Raw genomic sequence first — 26,623 nt, 5'->3', positions numbered from 1 at the left:
GAGACAGTACCTGACTGTCCCTGACACTCAACCCACACTCTTCTGGGATGTTTTCACACTCCATAACCAGGACTTCTACCTGGGGGGAACCCCTCTCCCTGTCACTCTCACCTAGAGTCAGTAGAGTGTCCCTCCCATCAGTAGGAATATGACTCCCCATGCCAGTTCCCCAATCCACCTCAGGGACCCTGTGCATCACTGGAGCTACCTCATACCCCTGAACCTCCTGGCGTGTGTTAACTCCCTCCTTCAAGTAGGGCACCACCTCTCTGGGCATGTGCACTTCTGCAGCATCACTGGATATACAATTGTTGCTGCCACCATTCCAGCTGGACTCAGCCCTCATGACTTCCAGCTCTTTCAATTTAAGCTCGTAAGCATAAATCATTTTTTTAATCTCTAAGTTCCTCCTCCTTTCTTCCAACTCCCAATCGAGCTTTTTCAGCTCCCATTGGTACTCCCTCTCTGCCTGTCTGTCCTGTAACTCTTCAGGAGTCAGACCCTTGGGTGACACCCTGCCACCCCTCCTGGGGACCCTCCCCCCAGGCGTAACAGGTTCCTCCACTACACCACTGTGTATCCTCTGCACTTCCCCACCCATATTCTCCTCCTCTGTGTGCCCTCCAGCCTTCTTGATTGTCACCCAAGCCCTCTGTGCCTGTTGCAGCTCCCCCTCCCTGGTGGAGCTCTCAGTGGGACAGTCAAGATCTTTAAGGAACTGTTTCAATTGAGCAACTGAGTACTCCTTCAGTTTCTCCATTTCAAACACAGCTCCAGCTGTTGCATCTCCAGATTGAGACATGATGGTCACAAGTGCAAAGTTCCAAAAGGCAGAAAAAAATAATTTCCCAATGAAGTAAAAAGAATCAGTCAAGGGATCAGCAAAATCATGGAAGTAGAATAAAAAGAGTCCTTAAGAGAAAAATCAAAAGATCACCAAACAAGTAGTATGTGGTCACGTAGTGGTCTGAGATCAAAACAGTAGTGTACACTCAATTACTGTATGTCAAGTACAAATACAAGTCCAATCCCGACCGCTGGTCACCAATGTTAGAAATGGGGTCTTTGGTTGACAGTCAGGTTACCCCCTGTTCAAGCAAGGACCCTCACTCTAGTTAGGATAAAAGAGAATCACCCTCAGCTAACCCCTGCTTACCCCCTTGGTAGCTTGGCAGAGCAGTAGGCTTAACCTCAGAGTGCTGGGCGTAAAGTATTTGTACCAACACACACAGTAACTTAATGAAAACACTACAAAATGACACAACACCAGTTTAGAAAAATAGGAAATATTTATCTAGACAAAACAAGACCAAAACGACAAAAATCCAACATACACAAGTCAAGTTATGATTTTTTAAAGGTTTAAAATAAAAAGAGTCTTTAGGTAGTTGTAACACCACACTAGCGCTGCTAGCGTGAAAATGTACCTGGTTTGCGTCAAAAATAACCCCGCACGGGCGGTGTGCGTCGAAAGTAACCCTGCACGGCTGTGTGCGTCGAAAACAACTCGGCACGGCGGTGCGTGTTGAAAAAGCCAGCCACACGACGATCCGAAAGTCCCGCGGCGCAGGGTGCGATCTCTCAGCGATGCTGCGCGTCGTTTCTCCTGCTCCGGGCGTCGGTTTTTCGGTCGCGTTTCCTGCGGCGTCGTTTCTCAGCTGCGGAACCGGCGTCGCGTCGTTTTCTCAGCCGCGATCGGATTCGCGTCGATCTTTCCTCCGCACGGCGCTCGGTGCGTGTATTTCTGTCCTTAGGCTGCCAGCCTCTCCTTTCAGGGTCCCAGGAACTGGAAGGGCACCACAGAGCAGAGTAGGGGTCTCTCCAGAGACTCCAGGTGCTGGCAGGAAGAAGTCTTTGCTATCCCTGAGACTTCAACAACAGGAGGCAAGCTCTACATCAAGCCCTTGGAGATTTCTTCTTCAAGATGGAAGGCACACAAAGTCCAGTCTTTGCCCTCTTACTCTGGCAGAAGCAGCACTGCAGGAAAGCTCCACAAAGCACAGTCACAGGCAGGGCAGCACGTTTTCCTCAGCTATCAGCTCTTCTCCAGGCAGAGGTTCCTCTTGGTTCCAGAAGTGTTTCTGAAGTTTGTAAGTTTGGGTGCCCTTCTTATACCCATTTTAGTCTTTGAAGTCACCTTTCTTCAAAGGGGACTCACACCTTCTTGTGAAATCCTGCCTTGCCCAGGCAAGGCCTCAGACACACACCAGGGGGCTGGAGACAGCATTGTCAGAGGCAGGCACAGTCCTTTCAGATGAGAGTGACCACTCCACCCCTCCCTCCTAGCAGAGATGGCTAATCAGGAAATGCAGATCACACCCCAGCTCCCTTTGTGTCACTGTCTGGTGTGAGGTGAAAAACAACCCAACTGTCAAACTGACCCAGACAGGGAATCCACAAACCAGGCAGAGTCACAGAATGGTTTAAGCAAGAAAATGCTCACTTTCTAAAAGTGGCATTTCCAAACGCACAATCTCAAAATCAACTTTACTAAAAGATGTATTTTTAAATTGTGAGTTCAGGGGTCCCAAACTCCACATGTCCATCTACTCTCTAGGGGAATCTACACTTTAATCATATTTAAAGGTAGCCCCCATATTATCCTATGAGAGAGAGACAGACCTTGCAACAGTGAAAACGAAATTGGCAGTATTTCACTGTCAGGACATATAAACCACATTACTATATGTCCTACCTTATCCATACACTGCACCCTGCCCTTGGGGCTACCTAGGGCCTACCTTAGGGGTGCCTTACATGTAAGAAAAGGGAAGGTTTAGGCCTGGCAAGTGGGTACACTTGTCAAGTCGAATTTACAGTGTAAGAATACACATACAGACACTGCAGTGGCAGGTCTGAGACATGATTACAGAGCTACTTATGTGGGTGGCACAACCAGTGCTGCAGGCCCACTAGTAGCATTTGAGTTACAGGCCCTGGCACCTCTAGTGCACCTTACTAGGGACTTACCAGTAAATCAAATATGCCAATCATGGATAAACCACTTACATACAATTTAAACAGGAGAGCATATGCACTTTAGCACTGGTTAGCAGTGGTAAAGTGCTCAGAGTTGAAAAGCCAACAGCAACATGTCAGAAAAAAATAGGAGGCAGGAGGCGAAAAAGACTGGGGATGACCCTGCATAAGCAAAAGTCCAACAGAAAGAAAATACTCTAGAACGGAATGAGAAAAAAACAACAGAATGACGATCTGATAACCATGTTACCAATGAGAGAGACAGCAGGGGGAAAACTTGTACATGTACCGTGGCACAGGTGCGATATTCAATCCTTTACGGATGACTTTCCCAAATTGATAGAGAAGCTGATTGAGTGGTATCAACAAACAGATAGATTTGTGAAACTCGCGAAGTGCCTCTGGGAAGACTTGAATACTTTGTTTGAAATTGTGGTTCCGGCGGATTTGTGGGAAGATTGTAAAAGGGCTGTAGGTTGGCCGACGAGTGAACCAGAGAGAGATAGGGACACAGGTGCGCCATCACCTACGGTAATGAGTTTGTACCACAAGGTGATCGAGCACTTGAAAACCAAGGTTGCGTCGAAAACTGTGGATTGGCAAAGGATTGATAGGACCGCCCAAGAGGTTAAACAATCTATACACGCGTATTATGAGAGATTGTTGAAAGCGTTTAAAAATTACAGTGCCACGGAAACGATTGAGCCAAAGGACATGCTCCATTTTGTGTTCAGGTTTGTGGAAGGGCTGAGACCCGAAATTAGCCAGATGATTAAGTCACACTTGATTTGTTGGCAGTCAAAGTCGATCGATGAAGTGTTGAATTATGCGAAATACTGCAGTGATGAAATTGAGACCAAACAGAAAAGATTGAAAGAAAAGGTGATGGTGATGCAGCTCAGAGCAGCTCAGACAGGTTTACAAGGTTTACAAGGTTTACAAGGTTTTCAACAACAGATGCCGCAGCAGCAGCAGGGAAATGCTATGTTTCAGCCGCAGATGAGAGGCAGAGGCGAGGAGGTTTTGTGAATAATGGTCCTGATTTGAATACTGTTGTGATTCCAAATGGTATACAGGCAATGAAGAAGGTGATGCCATGTCACACGTGCGGAATTGTCGGGCATTGGAAACGGGAGTGCCCAATGATGGTGCAGGAAGGTGTAGGTCAGCAAAACAATGATGTCAATGCATTCCAGACTATGAGAGGACAAAAATTGAGAGGTCCGAACGCAAATTTCCAAAACAATATGAACGACCTGCTGGGTTTACAACCCATGCAACCGCAACAGGTGCAAATGCCTCATGTGCAAATGACACAATTGCAGCCAATGCAACAGCATTTTCCTATGGTACCTAATCAGCAAATGCAAATACCCTTAGCACCAATGAATCAGCAGCAAGCAATGCTTCCTCAACAGGTCACGGGTCAGGGAATGAGTCAAAATGACACAGTACACCAATTCCCACTACACAGCGAGAATGGAATAAACGATGTATGGGAGAGTGGAAGTTCAGATGAGGAGGGAAATTGTGTGCTTGCAGCATCTTTGGAAGTTGATCAAAGGGGTCCGTATGTGGAGGGAAGAATTATGGGTCATCGCGTTTCATTCTTGGTTGACACAGGAGCTACACGTTCCACTGTTAGGAGCATTGAGGTACCGAATTTGCCACTTTCAGGGAGAACAGTTCAAGTAGTGGGAGTAGCAAACAGGTACCTGACGAACCCAATCACAGATCCAGTACAAGTCAGAATTGGTAACTATCAAGGGACACATAATTTTGTGGTATGTGACTCAAGCCCGATATCACTGTTAGGGAGAGACCTATTGTGCAAATTGGGATGTTCGATTATGTGTTCGAACGATGGAATTAGAATTCAGACGAGCAGTGATGGGGAAGAAGAGGACAGTGTAGAAGGGGATGAGATGGAGACTGTCGATGAAGAGTATCCCCTGATTACCCTTTACCCAATGATCACTGAAGCAGATATTCCTGCTGAGTTACAGGAAACAGTCGGAAAAGAAGTGTGGGATATGACAGGAAAAGAAGTGGGATTGGTGAAAGGAGTGGAACCAGTGAAAGTGACCGTAAAGCCCAATGTAACCTTTCCCCAGACCCCACAGTACCATATGGCACAAGACACCCTCATGAAAGTCGCCCAACTCATTGATGAGTTTGTAAAACAGGGAGTACTGAAAGAAGTGTTAAGCAGTCCATGTAATTCACCAATTATGGGACTAATAAAGCCAAGTGGAAAGGTCCGAATTGTGCAGGACTTGAGGAAAATAAATGACATAATAATAAAATGTTGCCCTGTAGTACCAAATCCAGCTGTGATAATGTTTCAAGTCCCTTGTGATGCCGAGTGGTTCTCAGTCATCGACTTGTCACAAGCATTCTTTTCGGTGCCTCTTCATGAGGACAGCCAATTTCTCTTTTGTTTCAAATTCTTAGACAGAGTTTACAGTTGGTGTCGAATTCCTCAAGGGTTTTCGGAGTCACCGTCAATTTTCAATCAGATTCTAAAGAAAGATTTGGAGGCGTTGGAATTGCCACTCGAGTCAACCCTAGTACAGTACATTGACGACTTACTGATTGCATCCAAGACAGAAAGTGACTGCACAGCCGACACCATTGCCCTATTGAACCATTTGGGAAGGAATGGACACAAGGTGTCTCCTTCGAAATTACAATTCTGCCAGAAGAAAGTGAAATATTTGGGTCACCAAATAGAGAAAGGGTCACGGAGAATAATGAAGGAAAGGATAACGAGTGTACTCCAAATGAGACCCCAAAGACGAGGAGGGAGGTGAGGAAGTTTTTGGGAATGGTGAGCTACTGTCGCCAATGGATTCCCAACTTCTCAACTCTAGCAAAGCCTTTACTGAAACTGACCCAGAAGGATGCATTGGATGAAATTGAGCTGAAAGGAGATGAGATGGATGCTTTTATTGAATTGAAAGAATGCATGTGCAGGGCTCCAGCTTTAGGTATGCCTGACTACACAAAGCCATTCACATTGTTTTGTCATGAACGTGATGCATGTTCCTTGTCTGTCTTGACCCAAGCCCATGGTGGCGTAAACAGACCAGTAGCATATTTTTCAGCTACTTTGGATCCGGTCGCAGCAGCACTGCCAGGGTGTTTGCGCGCCGTAGCAGCAGTTGGTATCAGCCTCACTCAAAGTGAAGGAATAGTGATGGGACACCCTTTAACAGTCATGGTCCCTCACTCAGTCGAGATACTTTTGACACGTTCCCGAACACAGCACATGACTGGTGCTAGACTTACAAGGTACGAAACAATAATTCTGGGATCACCTAATGTGCAGCTGAAAAGGTGCACTACGTTGAATCCAGCAACCTTGTTTCCCAGTGAAAATGCTGAAATTGAGAACGCTGAAGACATCGAGCACGACTGTCTTCAGGTGACTGAATTTTGCACCAAACCAAGACCTGATATCAAAGATACCCGATTGGAAGAAAATGATCAAATTATTTTTGTTGATGGTTCATGTTTAAGAGATGCACTGGGTATATTGAAAGCAGGGTACGCTGTATGTACAGTAACAGGTGTTTTGGAAGCATCTTGGCTTCAAGGAGTTTACTCTGCACAGGTAGCAGAATTGGTAGCCCTTACTAGAGCTTGCCAACTCTCTGCATTAATGAAAGTTACCATTTACACTGGCTGCCAGTACGGGTTTGGAATAGTGCATGATTTCGGACAAATGTGGTCACAGAGAGGCTTCATGACCTCTTCAGGATCACCAGTGAAAAATGGTGAAAGAATAAGAGAATTGTTACATGCCATCCAACTGCCAGGAGAAGTAGCAGTGGTAAAATGCAGTGCACACTCGAAGGGACAAGATAATGTTTCTCTGGGAAATGGATATGCGGATCAAGTCGCAAGGTTTTGCGCATTGAACTGTATATTGCTTAGGGATGAATGGAATTTGATAAGTGAACTAGAACGCGAACCAAGCGAAATCTTTGCTCTAAAGGTGGTAGATACGATGGACGAATTGAAATCCTTACAGAATGATGTCAGTGAGGATGAGGAACTCTCGTGGACCAAATCACAATGTGTAAAGAGACTAGATGAATTATGGGTTTCAAGTGAAGGGAAATTCGTTCTTCCAAACAGCCTTTTGACACAGATAGCCAGATTTTACCATGGACAAGCTCATCTTGGGAGGGATGCCATGATTAGACTGTTTAAAACTGATTGGTTTAACCCCAAATTCCGTGAAGTTGCTGAAGCAGTTTGCCACCGTTGCGTCATTTGCCAACAGATGAACGCAGGGAAGGGAACCGTAGTAAATTTGAGCCACATTGGAAGAGCAGGGGGTCCATTCAGCAGGATGCAAATGGACTTCATTGAGATGCCTGTGCATGGAGGCTTGAAGTATGTGTTGGTGGTTGTGTGCATTTTTAGTCACTGGATCGAAGCATACCCTACACGCAGGAATGACAGTCTCACAGTTGCAAAACTACTCTTGAGAGAGTTAATACCACGTTTTGGATTCCCGATCTCTTTAGAATCAGATAGAGGAAGTCACTTCAATAATGAAGTAATAAAATTGCTTTGTGCAGCACTGAACATTGAGCAAAAGCTGCATTGTAGCTACCGCCCTGAAGCATCAGGTCTAGTGGAGCAAATGAATGGCACATTGAAATCAAGAATGGCGAAAATATGCGCATCAACAAACTTGAAATGGCCTGACGCATTGCCTTTGGTACTAATGTCAATGAGAAACACTCCTGACAGAAAGACTGGACTGTCCCCACACGAGATTCTCATGGGCAGAGCTATGAGACTTCCAGTAGTTCCTGCAAATGCGCTTTTGAATATTACAGATGATATGATGTTAGACTACTGAAAAGGTCTAGCTGATGTGGTTCGCTCTTTTTCTTACCAGGTGGAGGCAACCACCTTGCCACCGATCCAAGGTCCAGGACACGCCCTGAAAGCAGGTGACTGGGTCGTGATAAAGAAGCACGTGAGGAAGTCGTGTTTGGAACCCCGTTGGAAAGGACCATTTCAAGTGATTTTGACGACTACCACCGCTGTGAAGTGTGCGGGAGTTCCAACTGGATTCACGCCAGTCACACAAAGAGGGTATTGTGTCCCAAAGACGAGGAAGTTGAAGCGTTGAAGTTGCCAGTACCTGATAACAAAGTACCAAGCGCTGAGACAGAGCGAAAAAGAACTAGAGGCGAACAGGCAGAAATAGAGGAGGGAGAAGTATTTTCTGAGGACGAAGCAACTGATTCACTTGGGGAAGACCAAGGAGGAGCCTCAGAAAGCGACAAAGCAGCTGAAGGAAACAAAGAGCCTGAAGCAGCTGAAAGTGACAAAGAGCCTGAAGAAAGTAACGGTGACAAAGGGCTCGAAACGGGTGAAGAAGCAGGAGAGCCTGATCAGAGGAGGGCTTTCCCAGAAGCAGACGATACAGAAAAAGAAAAGGAAAACCTGATTGACTCCCCAGAAGCAGGGGACAAGGCAGAACAGAACAAAACTGCTCCAACTCCTTCAGAAGAGATTGCAGGTCCATCAAGTGGACCCAGTGCGAAAAGGAGACCAAGCATATCGCCAGTAAAATTAAGAACTAGAGAAACGTTGAATGACAGTGAAGGGCCAAGAGTAAAAGAGAAAAGAAAGGAAGTGTCTGTTGTAGTACCAACACCAAGTAAAGAAAAGGACTTGGCCAAAGAGGAAAGTACCAGTGAGAAAGAATCAAAGAGAGATGCAAAATTGAAAAGAAAAAGGATACCGAGCAGAAGGTATTCCGGTCCGGAGTGGGCGTATGTAGCCAATAACGATTGGTCAGACGAATTCGTATCCCTCAGTCTTGAGAACGAAAAGGCAGAACTTCATTTTGGAAATAAAAACTTTATGGACTCTGTTGATTGAAAACATTGATCACCTGATTGACTTTTCAACCGGCTAAGACATTGCTAACTTGATTGACTTTGAAACCGATTTTGAGACAACGCTGCTAACCGATAAGAGACTAAGCTGCTAAAGAAAACTGTGTGAACATTGAACTCGTTCAGCTTTGTAAATACCTGCAAATACGCTTTGATAAAGTGTCTTCAACTTTCTGATTCTATACAGATCATGACTAGCTTCACTACACAGGGGCGTAAGATGAAATGTTGTAAATACATGTGTATCGGTCTAATAACCGCATGCGTACTAATCATCGTAGCAATAGTTCTTGGAATGCATGGTAAAAATGAGAGTGAGACGAATGATGCTTCTACTTCTAAACCTATTATCGTTACTGAACTAACAGCTCTGAAGAGACTCGAGCAAGACGAGAGACACTTGCATGATAAGAAGGAACTTTCATCTAACGTTTTCTATCGCTTGCTGAGTGAGTATGTTGAGACCATGGATGCGAAAGATTGTTATGTGTGTACACAAATACCTACCTCAGTAGTGGAAGGGGTAACGTATCACAGCATGCCTCTTACGTATGGAATTACATGTAGTATAATAGCTTCCAGATTTTATGGTCAAAAGGACATTCATTATTTCTACACTAATTACGATGTTACTTTTGCATATGTCCCCATAATAGGGCACCTAAGTAAAATAGCTAGAGATTGGTATGCCAAATTAATGAGGGAATTCTTCGAACCAATGTCACCTTTTCACACAGCTCACGCACATAGAGAGAACCTTACATGCTTGCTTTCACCAGTAGAAATAGAATTTTTAGACCGCACTGATGATAGGAAGAATGAAATGAAGGAGAAATTAGTGAGGGAATTACACGAAAGAACATCTGTAGATAATTATGCTTTTGCTGCAATAAAGACACAAGGGAAAATAGCTTTAGATACATTGCACGTAGGGAGATTTTGTATATATAGAGCTGAATCATATTATGACACAGTTTTTGTGGGAACGAGTGAATGCAAACATACGTATGCATTTAAACCTAAGTGGACGTTCATGCTGAATGGACAAGACCCAGTGATTCCAGGGGTATATTATATTTGTGGACTTAACGCCTATTATCGTCTTCCTAAAGGATGGTATGGGAGATGTTATTTGGGAATAGTGTTCCCAAAGGTTTACCAACTAGACGACTTAAAGAAATTTCCAAGGCTGTCTGAATCACATCATGTTCAGAAAAGGGAGACAGCTTCTGGTGTGGTAGGAGATATATTTGGAGCATTGATTCCTTCAGTAGGAGTCATATTGAATTCAATCAAAATACGAAAGTTGTCTACTATTGTGGATAACATGCTGACAAAGTTTTCAGGAGCTATAATCCTGATGGATGCTGAACTTGCTGCAGAAAGAGCTATGACTCTTCAAAATCGGCTTGCCTTAGACATTCTTTTAACAAAGGATGGCGGCGTTTGCAAAATGCTTGGTACACGTCACTGTTGTACATATATACCAGACAGCAGTGGAAAAATTAGAACAATGCTTACAAATTTAACTAAAGAAAGTGTAGATTTAAAGGAATTGAAAGAACCCGGAGTTTGGGAGAAAGTTGGAAAAGGATTTGCTTCTGTGGGAAATTGGCTCAGCAACGTTTGGAACGGATTGTTACTAAAAATAGTAAAGGGAATAATAATAATATTAATTTGTCTATTAGGTTCTTGGGGAACATTGAAAGCTTTCAAAATGTTAAAAGCAAGGAACAAAAGAAAAAGAGAAGAGAAAATAGAGAACAAAATGGTGGAATTATATAGAGAAAAGTCAAAAGGGACTAAAAGAAAAAGGGAATTGACTGAAGTGCCAAATTACTATACAGAATTTCAATGGAATAAAATTTGTGGGTAGATTTGATGTGATGACATAATTAGTCATCAGAGGAGGGATTGATGACGCAGAAAAAGAAGGTCCGACATATATTCATACATATCGTGTGATCAATACATATAATGAAGTGTGATTTTAGTAAAGAAAATAATGTACGAGGGAAAATTGTGCCCTCGGGATAGTTCGCCATCATTGTAAACGAGCTTAATTAATCATGAAGTATTGAAAATGTAGTAATCCATCATAATTGCAAATGTATGCCTTGATTTCTTGTTTGAAAACTGCTTTGCTTAGCTTAAATTTAGTACAGGCTTTGGCCTAGTTGCCTGGTTTCAAATTTTAACTGAGTGGTTTTTCCTTGAACTAATGAAACATATATTCTTGCTTGAAGTTGTATTTTTCCAGTAGAGCTGACTGATACACTTATCTCTAAGGTTTCGTACTAGGCCGGTTCCATCCCCTTTGATACAAGGTCAGTCTCTGCAGGTGCGGACAATGAAGGTACAGATAGTAAAATAATTGGCAAACCATGTTACAATTTGTGTTCCAAGGCTCCAAGGACAGTGTATGCATAAATGAGCGCTAGTAAAAGACAATTTTGATTGGACAATTTGAAGCCAACCTATGAACCCTCCAATCGAAGACCCTGCAGAATTTGGAATGTTTCTTATTTAAACCCACCGGACAAAGAGAAGTCAGCCATTTTCCTCGATGCCAGTTTGAAGCCTGATGCCAGACTCCATTTTGGACGACACCCTGATGCCCTTTTCTCTATCTGAGAGAAAGAGACTTTAAGAATTCTCACCCTAGAGACTTTAACTTTGATTTGCCCCGTCTTGCCCATGCAGTAACTTTGCCCCATTCTCCTTGCCGCTGCAAGGAAGCTTGCCCTTAACTTTGCCCCTTTGAAACTTGCCCCATGCTGATCAACCGGTACCTGAAGGACGAAGACTTTTCTTGAATGCTGATTGTATTTGGTAAATATGAAAGGACAAATGTATTATGCATTGTGTTTTTCCTTTTAGGTACCAACTGCTATTTTGATAGGGTCCTAGCTAGAAGTTTTCCAAATTTGTGTTGACTAAATTCGTTTTGCATGAAGCCCCACATGCCGATGCTAATTAGAGGTTAGTCGAGGTATTCATTCAATGTACCATGCTAAATTGAAATCTTGTTATGCTGACCAATGTATGCAATTAGTCAAATACAGTTAGTCATATTGGTGATTTGCATTGCGATAACTGAGTGTATCATTATTCAGATTTTACGTAGATTGCGTTTCTTCCGCCGCTATGGACAGCTAGTAATGTTCATATACATATATCAATTGGTTTTGAGACATATATACATCGTGCTAGCTTTGTTAATATAGGGAAATAAATTCACTAACTTTTAATAAACTGGTGTGGTTATTCATGACTGAAAGGTCATGGTGCGCCGAAATACCAACTGTTATTGATTTCTGATGTGCTATATTGATCTATTAATTGAGTATTGATTACCAATTACAATAGTTATTGATTATTGATCTGAGTGACTCGACTATTTTAGGATGAGGAGAGCCCGACTCGGTTAAAAGATTCACCGACCTCCAACGTGTCCAGGTACAGGTAATTTATAAGGGCTGGACGCGTTATCACTAGTATAAATCAGGGTGAGGAGAGAAATATGGAGACAGCAGACGAAACCACCTGGAAGAAGACATTCTGTCAAAACACGCCGTGGTGTCTGTTGAACAGCTTTCTTTAAGTGAATAAATGAACTGCAATGATTTCAGTCTCCGGGAGTGCAGCGTCGTTTTGTTGGTTGCTTATGAGGGTATTGGTCTTAACCCTAAAGCGAAACCGGCAGTCAGGCGCGTCGCTATTTTGGACCAAGTGCTTGAAAAAGACCGTGTCGGTCAAAACGCGTTGTTCGTTTGCTCACAGTCGTGTAATAAATAATTGATATAAAGTCCTTGTTGGAGTGCCTTGCCGAACGTCTTTCTTTCCAAATATATATATATATATATATATATATATATATATATATATATATATATATATATATATATATATATATATTATACAAACTGTGTATAAAAGTTTTATATGTGTTTTATTTTTATGGTAAAGCCCAAATAAAATAAATTTGGACTGACTGACTATTGCTATGTATGGCATTTGTTGTTGGAATGCGTTGTTGTTTGCTGATGAATAAATGATTTTTCCATTGATTCAGATTTGTGAATGTACCATGAATTTGTAAATTATTCTATTTGTATACTCTTTCCCGAGTATTCCCATTAGGAGAACATTTGGCTACTTTATAAAACAGAAATCTGCCACAATTCCAAAAGCTGTCAGTGTTGCCGGCAACCCAAAAATGTCTATGGCACAGGTTGTTCAATTGTGTTGAACTGAACAACCGATATCTGACAAATTATTCACTTTTGGATAAATACACAAAGTAGATCAATCACATTTCTTTCAGAAAAGTCTTTTATGTTGACTGCAGGTAGGTTCCCTGTTTATCACACAAGGGAACGGCCGCTTCCAAAATGTGAAATTCCACAGGCCGTCCTTATTTTGAAACGCGGCTTACCTTGCACTCAGGAGGACGACGGTAGCCACAACGGTTTTGGAATAGCATGCTTAGAGTAGGGTCATTCCTGTCTGTCTCCTTACACTGTAGACGTGCTAAGGCGAAGGGAAATAACATGATGGTGGGGTGACTGTATTTAAGCCACACCTCTAGTTATTCTCTTATCGCTCCACTGTCTATACTGCAAACAGTATCAACACAGTTATGGCCGGGACTATTTCTTTTTTTTTTTATTATGATCTTGAACGAACGAGACCAGGGCAACAATCATAATGCATCTCCATGATAATATGAGTAGTACTATTACTAAATATGCTATTACTACTAATTACAATCATGATCGCAACAACAACAATAATAATAATATGAACTGGAGGGAGGAAACCTATCAAACATACCCTAAGCAAAGCAAACCTGGACACCACTAGACAGACTAACACTAAAGGATGAAACCTGGAACATTGGAACTTACCGGATGGAAGAGGCTTGGGGGGAGCGAGGTCTATGAAGGGGACTCTGGTATAGCAAGGAGCCCGTCGACATTTCTCTATGTCTCCATGTTGCTGTATCATGTCAACAATCTCTTGTACCCAGGTGGTGCCTGTAAGAAAGGGAAGTAATCATTACTGCACTTTCTCAGGAGGTCTTCATGCACAACAGCCAGTTTTTTGTGGGAATTGTAGGTACAGACAGGGTGGTTGCTGGAGTTATTTAACCATTAAATCACACTGTTATACTGGAGGGGACTTGGAAGGGCCCTTCACACTTTACAAGCAATAGAATGATCCAGCATCTCACTGTGAATAATTTTAACGGATAAATCAAGAGTTTCAGGTGGTTTGACTCTTATCAACCAGAACATTAAATCTCAGTCCACAAATGGAAGCATTTGCCAGTCTGAAGTGACCATGAAATAAGTGATACGCCCAGCATCCTTCTTTGTGCCTGCTGAAGTCCAGCTGTTTTTCTGGACTACGTTTCAAGCCAAGAATCCATTCTAAAATCATTAAATTCAAGTCACTGATACACACAAGTGACATACGTCTCGAGAGTTCCAGAATGCACATGGTCAACTTGAAGACAATGTCAACCTCCTCGTTTAAGGCATGCAGCACTAATATCCTGCAGGTTGTGTCTTTTCTAGACATAGGCTACATAGCCAGTGACCTATGGTGCCACAAGCTCAGGAAGTCATCCACTAACTCATTAACGGAGGCTGTAGCGACATGGAGGTGGAAAAATTGTATGTTGAGTGCCAAAATACCTTCAGGTAGACCTGTTTGTTTGACCTCAGATAGAAGTGGTTATGATGGCCAGATTTTCTTCTTCTTGTGTCATTCATCCCACTAAAACTAGATATCCTGTGTACATGGTGTGCATGAAACCTTTAGTTCCATCATCAGTGTGCATGCATGAGTTGTCACTGCATAAATAAATTAGTACAGTTGCAAGGAGCTGCTTTTATCGTCTTTGATATAGAAAGCTGTCCTATCTATCATTCCCAAGCCATCTATATATTGAGGCGTGAGATCTGAAGAAATCTTTGCTGGGTCTGACCTATGTCTGAAGTTAGATGACTTTCTAGGGAAAGAAGCTGTTCAGTACCTTTCAGAAGAAGTAACCGACCGACAGCAAAGTCAGTAGGCCAAGCCCACTTGTTTGCAATGGTCCCATCCACAGAGGTGAAAGGGGTCTAACACCTGCCTAACACCTGGACACTCAATGAGAGACAAGGTAAAAATCATCTGGTGAAGAGTCAGAGGGTCCAGCAAAGGGACAAAAGGCAAGATATGCAATATACGTAATTCTGTGCTATAGATATAACACTGTCAGGAAGACATGCAAATAACGTATATTGCTCAGTACACCACACAGTGCCCTTCCCACTATGAACACCCCTATGACATTTTCCATCCCATCGATGGCGGAGAATCAGTGCAGTGATTGAGGTGGGTTCAACAATGTGCTTGTGACACTGTACATGCAGTGTTGCTCTTGTTGACATGAGATGTTAGAAATATGGGTCATAACATGTGCAGGAGACAACTAGGGGTAATCTTCTCCTGACAAAGTGTAATGTTGTTTGCAAAACTCAGAAAAATACTGGGTAGAAGCCCAGGTCAGTGTGCCAGTGTTCTCATAGACCAGTGGCAACAAATACGTATCAGGATGAGTAGGAATTACTTTAGTGTCAGAGCCAGGCTCTCTGATTGCTGGCTTCCTTCCAGTTAGTGGCAACCTGAGCAAGACCTGTGCTAGGAATGCAGTAGACTGCCTGGAGAAAAGGAGGATATGCCTGCTGGAGAAAGGTGATTGTTGGATTACATCTTACAGTGGAGACGATTGCCCTGTGAAGTCATTATGAAGCATTGTTATGATTAAGGAGCTGTGCAAGGGACTTGGGTTATAGACCTTTTGGATAAGTTAAATATATGACTTGTAAGAAGAGGTTACACTCACTGCAGAGAAAGGATGCTGCCAGAGCACTCTGGAGATAATGCTGTCTAAAGGCTGAGGGATCCGCTGTGCCTTAGGGACAAAGAAAGGTAAAACAAATTCTGAGTGTCAGGGGCCCCCAGGAAGGTGGTACTTATGGACAAACTCGTTCACCGGGAGCAAAAGGTTGCAGACCGAGTGGAAATCTGTGGTCTGGAGCTGGAGCCATCCTTCAAAGTAACTGCCACTTGTATGCAGGATCTTTGCAGCTGCAGGCGGTGACTGAGAAGACAAGAGGCACCTACCACATCAAAAGATCTCAAGCGTTATTGCATAATCACTCCCAGGAACCCCGTGAGCCATTGAGTGCTCCTGGAATATCTCCAGTACAACCTGCTTATCATAACATTATCTCATCAGAGGTGAGGGTGAAAACAATAAACCGGTTCCCAGAAGCACCAAAATATGAGTGTCTTGACTGGAACAAATTGAATCTGCTGGACTACCTATCCCAGGACTCTGTGCGGCTGAGAGCAGGGGGAAGAAGAGGCAGGCCCCTCAAAGCCATTTTGGCTCCATAAAGTACATCTGCAACCCCAGTTGGGAGGGAAAGAATTTCATCTGCCACTTGCATCGTGACTTCATGTTGTAATTCATGGTGTCCCTTGTTTAGTCCTCCAGGCAGTAGAATCTACAGATCAGCTGAAAAATAAGGCTGAGTAGAAATGTCAGAATTCACTCTGGCTTTTATGACAACATTCTATTGGTGCGTAGGGGAGGGTGGCTAGGCCCTTTGACTAAGAGCATGATTTAGAGTTTCGTAGATGGAATACTCCATCAAAAACAGAATGGATATCTTGTCCACCGTATTACAAGTGCCATGGGATGTATTGCACTTGTAATACAGTGGACTGGATATCCATCATGTTTGGCCATAAATGCTTTAATGGGTAGTGCAGAATTGTGAATTTTAGACACTAGCACTTGACCGGATGGCGGATACAACAATCAAATCGAGGCTTACTTCTTCCAGGCCCAGTAAAGCTTTTGGCCTCTTTTTTTTCACTGCCATCTGATGACAGTTATAAGACAACTTTGATTAGGCCAAAGCCATTTTTCTGTTTCGGATTCAGTTGATTTTTTTGTTTCTCTGTTAACTGTTTCTCAGTTCTATCAAATTTAGATGAGAACGATGGGGACTATATCCAAACTCCCTCTCAGACAGTAATCAGTCTGTGGAACCACTGGATAACACCAGTGGCCTACCCTTTATTTCTATTGAGTCCGATGTTAGTCCTGCATTAAACAGTCTGCTCACATGGGAGCATTGTGAAGCGTAGTCTGTTACTGCCTTGTTAATTAAGAATGTTGTAATTAAATAATTAGGTTGTAATATAGCGGATGTGACTGCTAAACTAGGCCAGGAAAAATAGGTTGAATACATTAACATGTCTGATATTGTTTTGCTCCAAGAACCATGGGTCACTGAATAGGGTATTTGCAATGGCTTTATTTGTCATACAGGCCCACCCTATCCTCGGCCTCTGGCAATGCTAGGGCTGGTTTAACAACTTGGTTTAAGGTCTAGCTTAATTGATCGATCAAGCTGATTTTAATGCTCATCCGGGAGATATGGACATTACAGTAGCACCCAGTCATTGGTACAACAGATATCGCATTGACCCAGGACTCACTGGGTAATATGTTGTATGATTTCTTACTAACTTGTGATTTCTGTAATGCCTTAAAGATTTTAGGACCTAAAAAACACAATGCAGCAATATTTGTGAGGCAAATGTTGCTGTACTACATTAGACTAAAATTCATCACAAGGAGCTTGTCCACCCTGATATTAGAAGTAGGGATTGGCAGAATTTGCAGACTTTCACTCCACAGAATTCCACAGTTACATGAATACTCCACAAGATTCCGTGGAGGTATGTTAACGGGTGGCAATAAGCATGCTGTGGTGTTTGCGCCGGATTTTAGTGCCAGGAGCTCATTCTATGCTGAAAAATCAGTATGAACGGCACCACGCAGTGTGCCCGAGGGCACTACTTCTGGTGTTGATTTTGCTGCTGCTCGAGTAGATTTACTACTTGAGTGGCAGCTTTCTGACCGGAAATGGTCGTGATTGCCCGCAACAGCCTGTGTTGCAGAATTTTCATTGGGTGCCTTCCTAGCGACCGGAAATCATGCTAGGGGACCCAAAATTTCGATCACCAACTTACCATAAGCGAGCTGTGAGTGAGAAAAAACTCTGCCATGCGACAGTTGGCAGAGCTTGGCCAAAACATCCGTGTTACAAGCGTAATGACGAGTGGCTAAAATGTTGCCAACTCTGCCGGTGGAGTGGAATTTATCGCCCACCACTAATTAGAAGGTGGTATATAAGCAAACATATAAAGTGACCACATTAACCTTATTTTCTCTATTATAACCATCAGAAGTAGGTATGGGGTGCTGTCTGAGGATGAAACTGAACTCTCCACTAAAGATAATGAGTGAAGGCTGATCTGGAAACATGTTAACATGAGAAATGTATTATGTCAACTATATGTAGGTGATCTAGACCTCAACAATAGCTGCGGATCACCTGATTTCAACCCTACTCTTATTGTCAAATCCATTGCAAATTTGGGTATTAACACAAGGGCCCTATTTTTAAAACCAGGGGGGATAGTGATGAGTTTTGGTTTGATGAGGTCTGGTAAAGAGCTAGTAAAAGGCAGCGAAATCCACTTAAGTCTTCTCCTAGGAACAGGGATGATATAGTGATCTGCAGGAAAGAGTATAAAAAGTCCCAACAAATGGTGAATCTTATTTATAAGTGGAGAAAAAAGAAAATGTAGTTTGCTCCTGTGAGCTCGAAGATACACAGGTGTTTTAGCAGGTGGTTAGTTGAAATAAATTCTCAAAAATGCCCAGGAAACCTTTTGGTTCCAATATTGCTCCAGAAGATTGTGTAGTTCACTTCTCTAGGATTTATTGTCCCCAAGAGAGTGAATGGGATTCTAATAGTATAGTGGTGCTACAATTTCCTGTTAACATAACATTTTCCCATGGAAGAATAACCATAAATAAAAGTCCTGCTAAAAAGACTTCAGGACTAGCCAGTGTTCCGATGGACTGTCATAAAGAGGATGTTGAGTTCTGGGCAACACCCTTGACAAAATGTATTAACTGAGCGTGTAAAACAGAATTTTCTAAATCCTGGAGTTCAGCAATTATCATCCCAGTGTTAAAGTAGGGGAACTGTCAAGACCCCAAATACTATCACCTGATCTCCTTATTGGACTCAATGGTTAAAATAATTGGAAGAGAGATTTTGGATAGCCTGCTGCTCTGGTCCTCGGATTTTAAAGTTCTATCTGAAATTCAGTATGGGTTTAGGTCTGGTTTGGGAACTCTCGGGCAATGTCTACATCTGTTGATTAGCCAGTACAAAATTGCTCAACGTAGTTCATTATACATTCTCTTCATTAACCTCACTAGCACCTTTGACAGTGTCAACAGGTCGAAGGTTTGAGAACTTCTGTTGTCTAGGATTGGACAGATGTTTAGTGGATTTTCTCCATGCCCTACATTTCGACCTTTTTGCTTCTGTCACATTTGAGGAAAAGGGAGAATGAAGTGATCCTTTTGTGCTAAGGCGTGGTGTGTGACGGATGTGTTCTAGACCCAATCCTGTGCTTTTTGTCTATCAATAGCCTTCATAGTGCCTTGATCACAAAAGGATGAGATATGCGAACAATCAAAAACAAGCCTGCAACCATCCTGCTTCATGCGGGCAATGTAGTCCTTTTCGCTAGAACCCCAAGTGGACTCAAAATCCTGCTTGATGCCTTTGATGATTTTTTGGATCAACTGAATTTGTACGTTTATTGTTCCAAAATGTTTATTATGGCATATGGTCCTAAAAATATGAAAGCCACTAGCTTATCTATTAAGGGCTCACATGTAGAGAGGATTACCCAGTTTCCCTAGCTGGGGGTAACTTTGATCATTCCAACACTTGGGTCTCATGTCTTACCATCAGGAAAAGGTGCTTTATTCAAGATGTGGAGACACTATTTAGTTTGTCTTCAAACATAGGAAAGAAGCCTATTCATCCACTTTTGGAAATCTATAAAAGGAAAGGTACTCCTATTTTGACTTATGGAGTGGATATGTGTGGCACAGTAACATCACTAGCTCATGGACACCAATTCACTCAAATACCAGGGGTAGCGAAAGTGACAGCACATGCCTCTTGACCTCCACTTTCATTCACACATGCAGATTCACACTTATATACACTCTCTCTCATATGAACACATTCTCACCTGTAAGCATGTACACAAAATATGTTTAAAAGCATTTTTTACTTACCTCAACTGCCATAGAAGGGCATATTCAAATATACTCCATTTGTATTACACTAATGGTGAATAATTCATTATTATTCACTATTAGTGTAATACAAAATCGACAGAAAACAAAGAGAGTGCAGTCCCAACTGGCGTCCATAAGGACGAGCTGCCACTGTGTTCCTGGCACTGAATTTGCCACCTCTGAGACCAGGGGTCTCAAATGCAGTGCCAGGGGGCACAAAGGACAAGCCAGGGGTCTCAGATGCTACCGCTGGTGACCCCTAAATGACGCCCACGCACTAGCTTTCAAGTAGAAGAAAATAGAGTAATTAGGTGGATCTTGGAATCTCCTTTTTCTGCCCAAATGATATAATACAAGAAAAGCTGGATTTGGATGATGTTGAGAACTGCATTAAACTAGCCCCTCTGTTCCTCTGGTGATCGATCTCCAGCAAAATCATACATCCTTCAATAGTGATGTAACTGAAGATTGTCATGTGACCTGGTAAATAATACCCCTCGGCTTCAATACATTACTAGCACCCCTATTATCTTGGGCAGACCGTCTATCTTCTGCGAGCCATCAGAGCTAAGTGGAAAGAATAAAGGCTGGCACATTAAAGCATTTATGGCGCAAAGGAAAATGAAAGGGGCGTAAACAAGTTTAAGAAATCCTCACTACAAGTCTACGGGTCTTATTACAAGTTTACCACCATGGCTTTGGCCCAACAGCCATTGGGTTGGCAGTTGGGCCACCGTATTACGATGCATGTGGGTTCACAGAGGAAAGACCGCCATGGTCTCGCGGCACCGCCAGGCATCGCAGACCGCCGCGGTGGTGAGAGAGGCCAATGAGGCTGTCGGAACCAGTGTTTCTGACGGACAGATTACGATATTGACTTCCGCCAACGTGACTGTGGCGTCCTAACCACCACGTCACAGCTGGCAGGAACTTCGATGTTAAATGACGGGACTCACCTACAGGCAGCGTCACAAGTCCTGTGCTGCCATGGAACCGATCACACACTTCCTGCAGGTGCTGCTGCTCATAGACAAAACACAAAATCCACGCTGCCATGGACGCAACCAACGGTACCTTCCCGTGTTCCGAAACTCAACAACAGACCGATGTGCCACCATCTACCTAGTATGTGGGTTACGAAACGTGAACCAAGTACACTTGTCATTGTGTGCAGGGTCGGAGTCGTTCACAACAAATGACCCAGGCACAGCCACATGATGCCCCGTTTGAGCAGATCGCTGACACTGTCTGGACCTGGCCTGGCAGTTTGAGCTGGACTGTTCCCATGGGGAACAGGGTCAAGACTGATTTGCATATGGCTGGGTCCAAACTGGGGTGGCATGGTGAGCAAAAGAACAATGGATTAAACCCATATCTGTGACTAGGAGTAAGTGATTGAGAAGTTTCAGCACTCTGTCCATCATCCTTTTGTGTTGCTAAAGTCGCCCTAAGTGGGAAGGGTATGTCTAGATGTGGGCCCTGTGCTCACTGTGCCACTGGATTCAAGCTAACCTGGCTGATGAAGGGTGATACCCTGAAACCGGTCCCAGGATGCTTGTTTCCGGTCCAGGGAGGACCTGGCCTGGTAGTTCAGGCAGGACTGTTCCCAAGAGAGACGGGGTGAAGACTGATTTGGATATGGCTGGGTCACAACTGGGGTTGCATGGTGAGTAAAAGAGCGATAGATTAAAACTAGATCTGGGCGTGAGTGTTTAAAAAGTTTTAGCACTCTGTCCATCATCTTTTTGGGTTGCTAAAGTTGCCCTAAGTGGGAAGGGTATGCCCAGACGTGGGTCCTGTGCTCACTGTGCCAGTGGATTCAAACTAGCCTGGCTCATGAAGGGTGATACCCTGAAACCAGTCCCAGAATGCTTGTTTCCAGTCCAGTGAGGAGCTGCCCTGCCAGTTCGCCTGGACTGTTCCCATGGGAAATAGCGTCAAGACTGATTTGCATATGGCTGGGTCCAAACTGGGGTGGCAAGGTGAGCAAAAGAATGATGGATTAAGCCCATATCTGTGATTGGGGGTAAGTGTTAGAAAAGTTTCAGCACTCCGTCCGTCATCCTTTTGTGTTGCTGAAGTCACCCTAAGTGGAAAGGGAATGCCCAGACGAGGGTTCCGTGCTCACTGTGCTACTGGATTAAAGCTAGCCTGGCTGATGGAGGGTGATACTCTGAATCTGGTCATTGGATGCTTGTTTCCGGTCCAGGAAGGACCTGGCCTGGCAGTTCAGGCTCAACTGTTTCCATGGGGAACATGGTCAAGACTGATTTGCATATGGCTTGGTCCAAACTGGGGTGGCATGGTGAGCAAAAGAACGATAGATTAAACACAGATCTGTGAGTGGGGGGAGTGTTTGAAAAGTTTCAATACTCCATCCATCATCCTTTTGTGTTGCCACTGATACTGCACCGCCACACTCCACAAAACACGTCTGCTCATCCCAGTTTCTGGGACAGTGAAGTGTACAGAACCTTTTGTCACACAACAGCAACACCACATCAACATTACACATAATTTAACTGACACCCTCACATTGCTCAAATGCAATGGACTGTTGTGATATTGAAGACACATATGTATGGATGTATCATTTAACCCAAACACACCTTCCATGTAACATCCCTGTAATGGACCCACACATATCAACCACATTGCAACACAATGCAACGTCAATGGGATGCACAATTTTTCCTGAGATAAATATCCAAAATTCTCAGTGTAAACAATACCAGCACAATAGGGATGGGGGCATCAGGGGCACTCCAGGAAGGATGCTGCCCTGGAACACTTTTCACTTTGCACATGCCCCTAAAACACCATTTGCACAGGAACTGGGCCTTCGTTTATCTCAGGGACAAAAGTAGGAGAGCCAAGTGACATGCCAATCTGCCAAATATTTAAGTGGAGGTTAAGAAAGCAAATGCAACAGCAATAGCATAGGCCACACATGTAGATGAAGTAGCTGCGAGATACACACATCAAATGGACACATGAAGGTAACAAAATTGAACACCTTCCATGAGTGGACAAAGAAAACTCTGGCTTGCACACAAGACTAATGTCCAATCTACAACAGGGGACCAATTTAACACAAAACATTCACCAAGCCAAGATGAAATACTTACCATATCAAACAAAACACAATGCAATGACACCCCAATTGGATTACCACCGTTATATCCATCCAGTGAACATCTATCCTTGTCCCAGGTGACATCAACACTGCCCACAAAGTCAGATCTTGATAACAACAACAAATGGATCAGGAAGCAGGGTGAAACACACACATCTGTAGGCATACAGCACAAATTACTCAGGAACAACAAACAGGTAAAAAAGTAATTGCAGGACAAATGTGTTCCCAAAAAAACAACACCTTGGGTTTACTACGATAAAACGATGAAGATCAAAGGCTATTGGCTAGTCCATAGATAAGTCCATGCATAGTACTGTGCACCAGCTTGACTCTGCTCACTGCCATAAAACCTCCACAGGAAGGGGCATCGAATGGGCATGCAGGCACCACAGGGGTCGTTCTTAGGTGGGGTGGGGTCGGATTTGGGATTGGTGGGTTTGGGAGGGGTCGTCTTCACCTTTGGAGGGATGGCCTTCTACTTTGGAGGGGTGGCCTTCTTCTTTGGGGTGGGAGGAGTATGGCTGCTTACAGGGGGGCAGGTGTGACAGGGGAGGACTTGGCTGTGGAAGGGATGGGATGGGATGTGGGTTAGGGTTCTTTTAGTTTTCCAATGGGGGATCACAGGGGTAAGGGCAAAGTCAAAAAAGGAACTTTCTTGGGGAAAACGGATAGGTTCTGCAGAAGGAGCTAGGGGTTTGGAGGTTAAGCAAGTGCTTTTCTGGCCAGTGGGTTTTGATGCTGCTGGGGTGTATAGTGTGTGTGTGTGAGGAATGCTTGGGTTTGGGTGGTGTCTGTTGCATGTGAGTGTCGGCTTTTGCGTTTCCTGGGGGGCTGTGAGGTGGAGGTGGTGGGTAATGTGGGAGTGGTGGTTATGTTTGTGTGTGTTGTGGTGTTGTCCATGGGTATAGAGGATGTGATGGCTGTGTTTGTGGTTGTTGGAATGGTGTCTGGAGGTATGGTGGGTGTGGTGGCTGTGTCTGTGGGTGTTGGGGTGGTATCTGGAGGTAGGGTGTGACTGGTGGCTGTGTCTGTGGGTGTTGGGGTGGTGTCTGGGGGCACAGTGTCTCTGGTGAGTAGGTCTGTGGGTGTTGAGGTGGTGTCTGGGGGTATGGTGGGTGTGGTAGATGTGTCAGTGGGTGTTGGGGTGGTGTCTGTGGGTATGGTAATTGTGATGTGTGGGTCAGTGGGGGCAGCCGTGCTGTCTGTGGGAATGGTGGGTGTTGTGGTGTATGTGAGTGACTGTTGAGTGCTTGAGTGCCAGTGTGTCTTGGTCTTGTGGTGCTTGTGTTCATGTGTGCTACTTTTGTGTTTTGAGATGCGTGTGTGCGAATGTGTCCATGTGCTTGAGAGAGGTAGGGGAATAGGGAAATTGGCATCAGCGAGGAGGCCAGAAAAGATATCTGTAGGCCAGACATGGCACTACGAATGCCTTCCAGGTACGCAACCATCTGCAGGAGCTGGCTGGCCTACACCTGGATAGCATTCAGAATGGCAGTCTGACCCACAAAGATAGTCCTTAGGAGGTCAATAGCCTCCTCACTCAGAGCAGCAGGAGTAACGGGTGCAGGTGGTGAGGTGGGTAAATGAGACACCCACCCTCTTGGGTGAGCGGGCACGGCCAAATGGGTGGAGACCAACATGGAGGGTGGTGATGGAGCTGGGAGTGGCGGACAAAGATGGAACAGGAGCAGATCCTTATGGTCCTTATGGGTCCACCACCACTAGGGAGTGGCCACTGCAGGACAAATATGAAGATGATTACGTGGATCCTGTGTCCTCCATGGCACCCCCTCACACTCCCGGCCACTGGGTCCCTCCGTGTCAGTTGTCTAATGACTGGAGGTACCGTGGGCAGCTGCTTCCCCACTTGGTTCCACCCTGTCTCCTCTCCTTGCCTGGGATGATGCTGAAATTACAAGGAAAAATAGGGTCACTACATGTTCCTAATCACTCTTGAACAGCTATGATAAGCAAACATTATTATGACGTACAGTAGCCCCCAGCCACAAGCTCCAGCAAAGTGGCTCCAACATCTGCAACACCATATGCATGCATGCTACTTAAACTGTCAACAGTTGCCCACAGGAAATTCAGAATCACAGACCACTCCAATTTCATGGGTGAAGTTGTGCAATCACAGTACTCATTGAGCATGTAGGAGACCTTATCACCTTCAATGGTTTGTCTCATGTAGCATCCCTCAGTTACCTGTTGTCACACAAAAGTAGAGCAATGCCAAGCTGAATTCCACAGACACCACACAAGGTCATGCATACAGCTAATCTTCATATACCCAATGCCACATCATGAAGAAATGACGCCCAAATATTCCAGTCATGTAGCCGAAAGAAATACAGTAGCCAGAAGAAGGTGACATGGAAACAGCCATGTCACACAGGAAAAAATCAACAATGGTCACTTCACTATATGTACATTGTCTAAATTAACTCATGGAGGTTGCACTAATTTTACTCAGAAAGATAACATATCTTGCACAGAAATGTACACAGGAGACAAGTTGGGCAAAATGTCAGGGAGATTTGTCTACAAAATCCACACCACAATGAATCAGCTAGCCCCAGGGAAATCACCTCTCTTAATCGGTACTCCTGACAATACCATGCTTTGAATGCATCAGTAGAAGCCAATAGTCCCTTGAATGTTGTAGAAGCCCAGGGATTCTCTAGTACCTGCAGAAGGCCCTAAACATGTTGCTCAATGTGAAGACATATCACGTCTCTTCTTGTCATGCAAACACGGATTTCCTTGGATGTATGGTTGTACACAACCACATATGACTCCCACATTACTGCAAGTCACTCCCTCATACACGTCTACACTTAGTAAATGAACCTTCATCATTTAACATGTGCTAAGCACTGTGCTAAATGATTCTACATCAAAGGCATGGAAATGCACATTGTGGGTAAAAACAGTAGTCCTACCTGTCATGTCCTTCATTGCTACTGCAGTTGTACATGCCAAATTACATGGAATGATGGTTGAGGGTATGTGCGAGCCACCAATCAATGGTGACACACTCATGTCTTTGGCACCACATGAACTGTAGCCCATCACATATGTCCAATTCAAAACACATGTTGGCATGCACACATATGTGAGGGAATCATACATCATCCCTTAAAGACAGGTAGACCAAGCATGAAACAGCAGAGAAAATGATATGGTACACATGCTAACATGTAGGCACAAGGAATGATGGCAACATTGATGTCACCAAACTCATGTTACTGGATAATCACTACTTACCAAGGGAAAGTATTGATCTGAGACTGCAACCAAAGGGCAATGCATGCTCTGTCACAT

At 43.9% G+C, this 26,623-nt stretch overlaps 1 protein-coding gene across 2 annotated transcripts in view; it reads right to left on the bottom strand.

Moving 5' to 3' along the window:
* The window catches only part of LOC138304174 (sulfotransferase 1C1-like), a 379,927-nt gene that overhangs the window by 230,875 nt on the left and 122,429 nt on the right, over nt 1-26,623 (bottom strand). For both annotated transcript variants that reach the window (XM_069244007.1, XM_069244006.1), the window contains exon 3: nt 13,820-13,948. In XM_069244007.1, the coding sequence (XP_069100108.1) occupies nt 13,820-13,948 (129 nt within the window). The remainder of the gene's footprint in view (nt 1-13,819; nt 13,949-26,623) is intronic.

This window comes from Pleurodeles waltl, chromosome 7 (genome assembly GCF_031143425.1).
Source record: "Pleurodeles waltl isolate 20211129_DDA chromosome 7, aPleWal1.hap1.20221129, whole genome shotgun sequence".
Taxonomy (NCBI): domain Eukaryota; kingdom Metazoa; phylum Chordata; class Amphibia; order Caudata; family Salamandridae; genus Pleurodeles; species Pleurodeles waltl.
The sequence above is the reverse complement of the archived record's forward strand: the minus strand, read 5'-3'. Positions and strand labels throughout refer to the sequence as shown.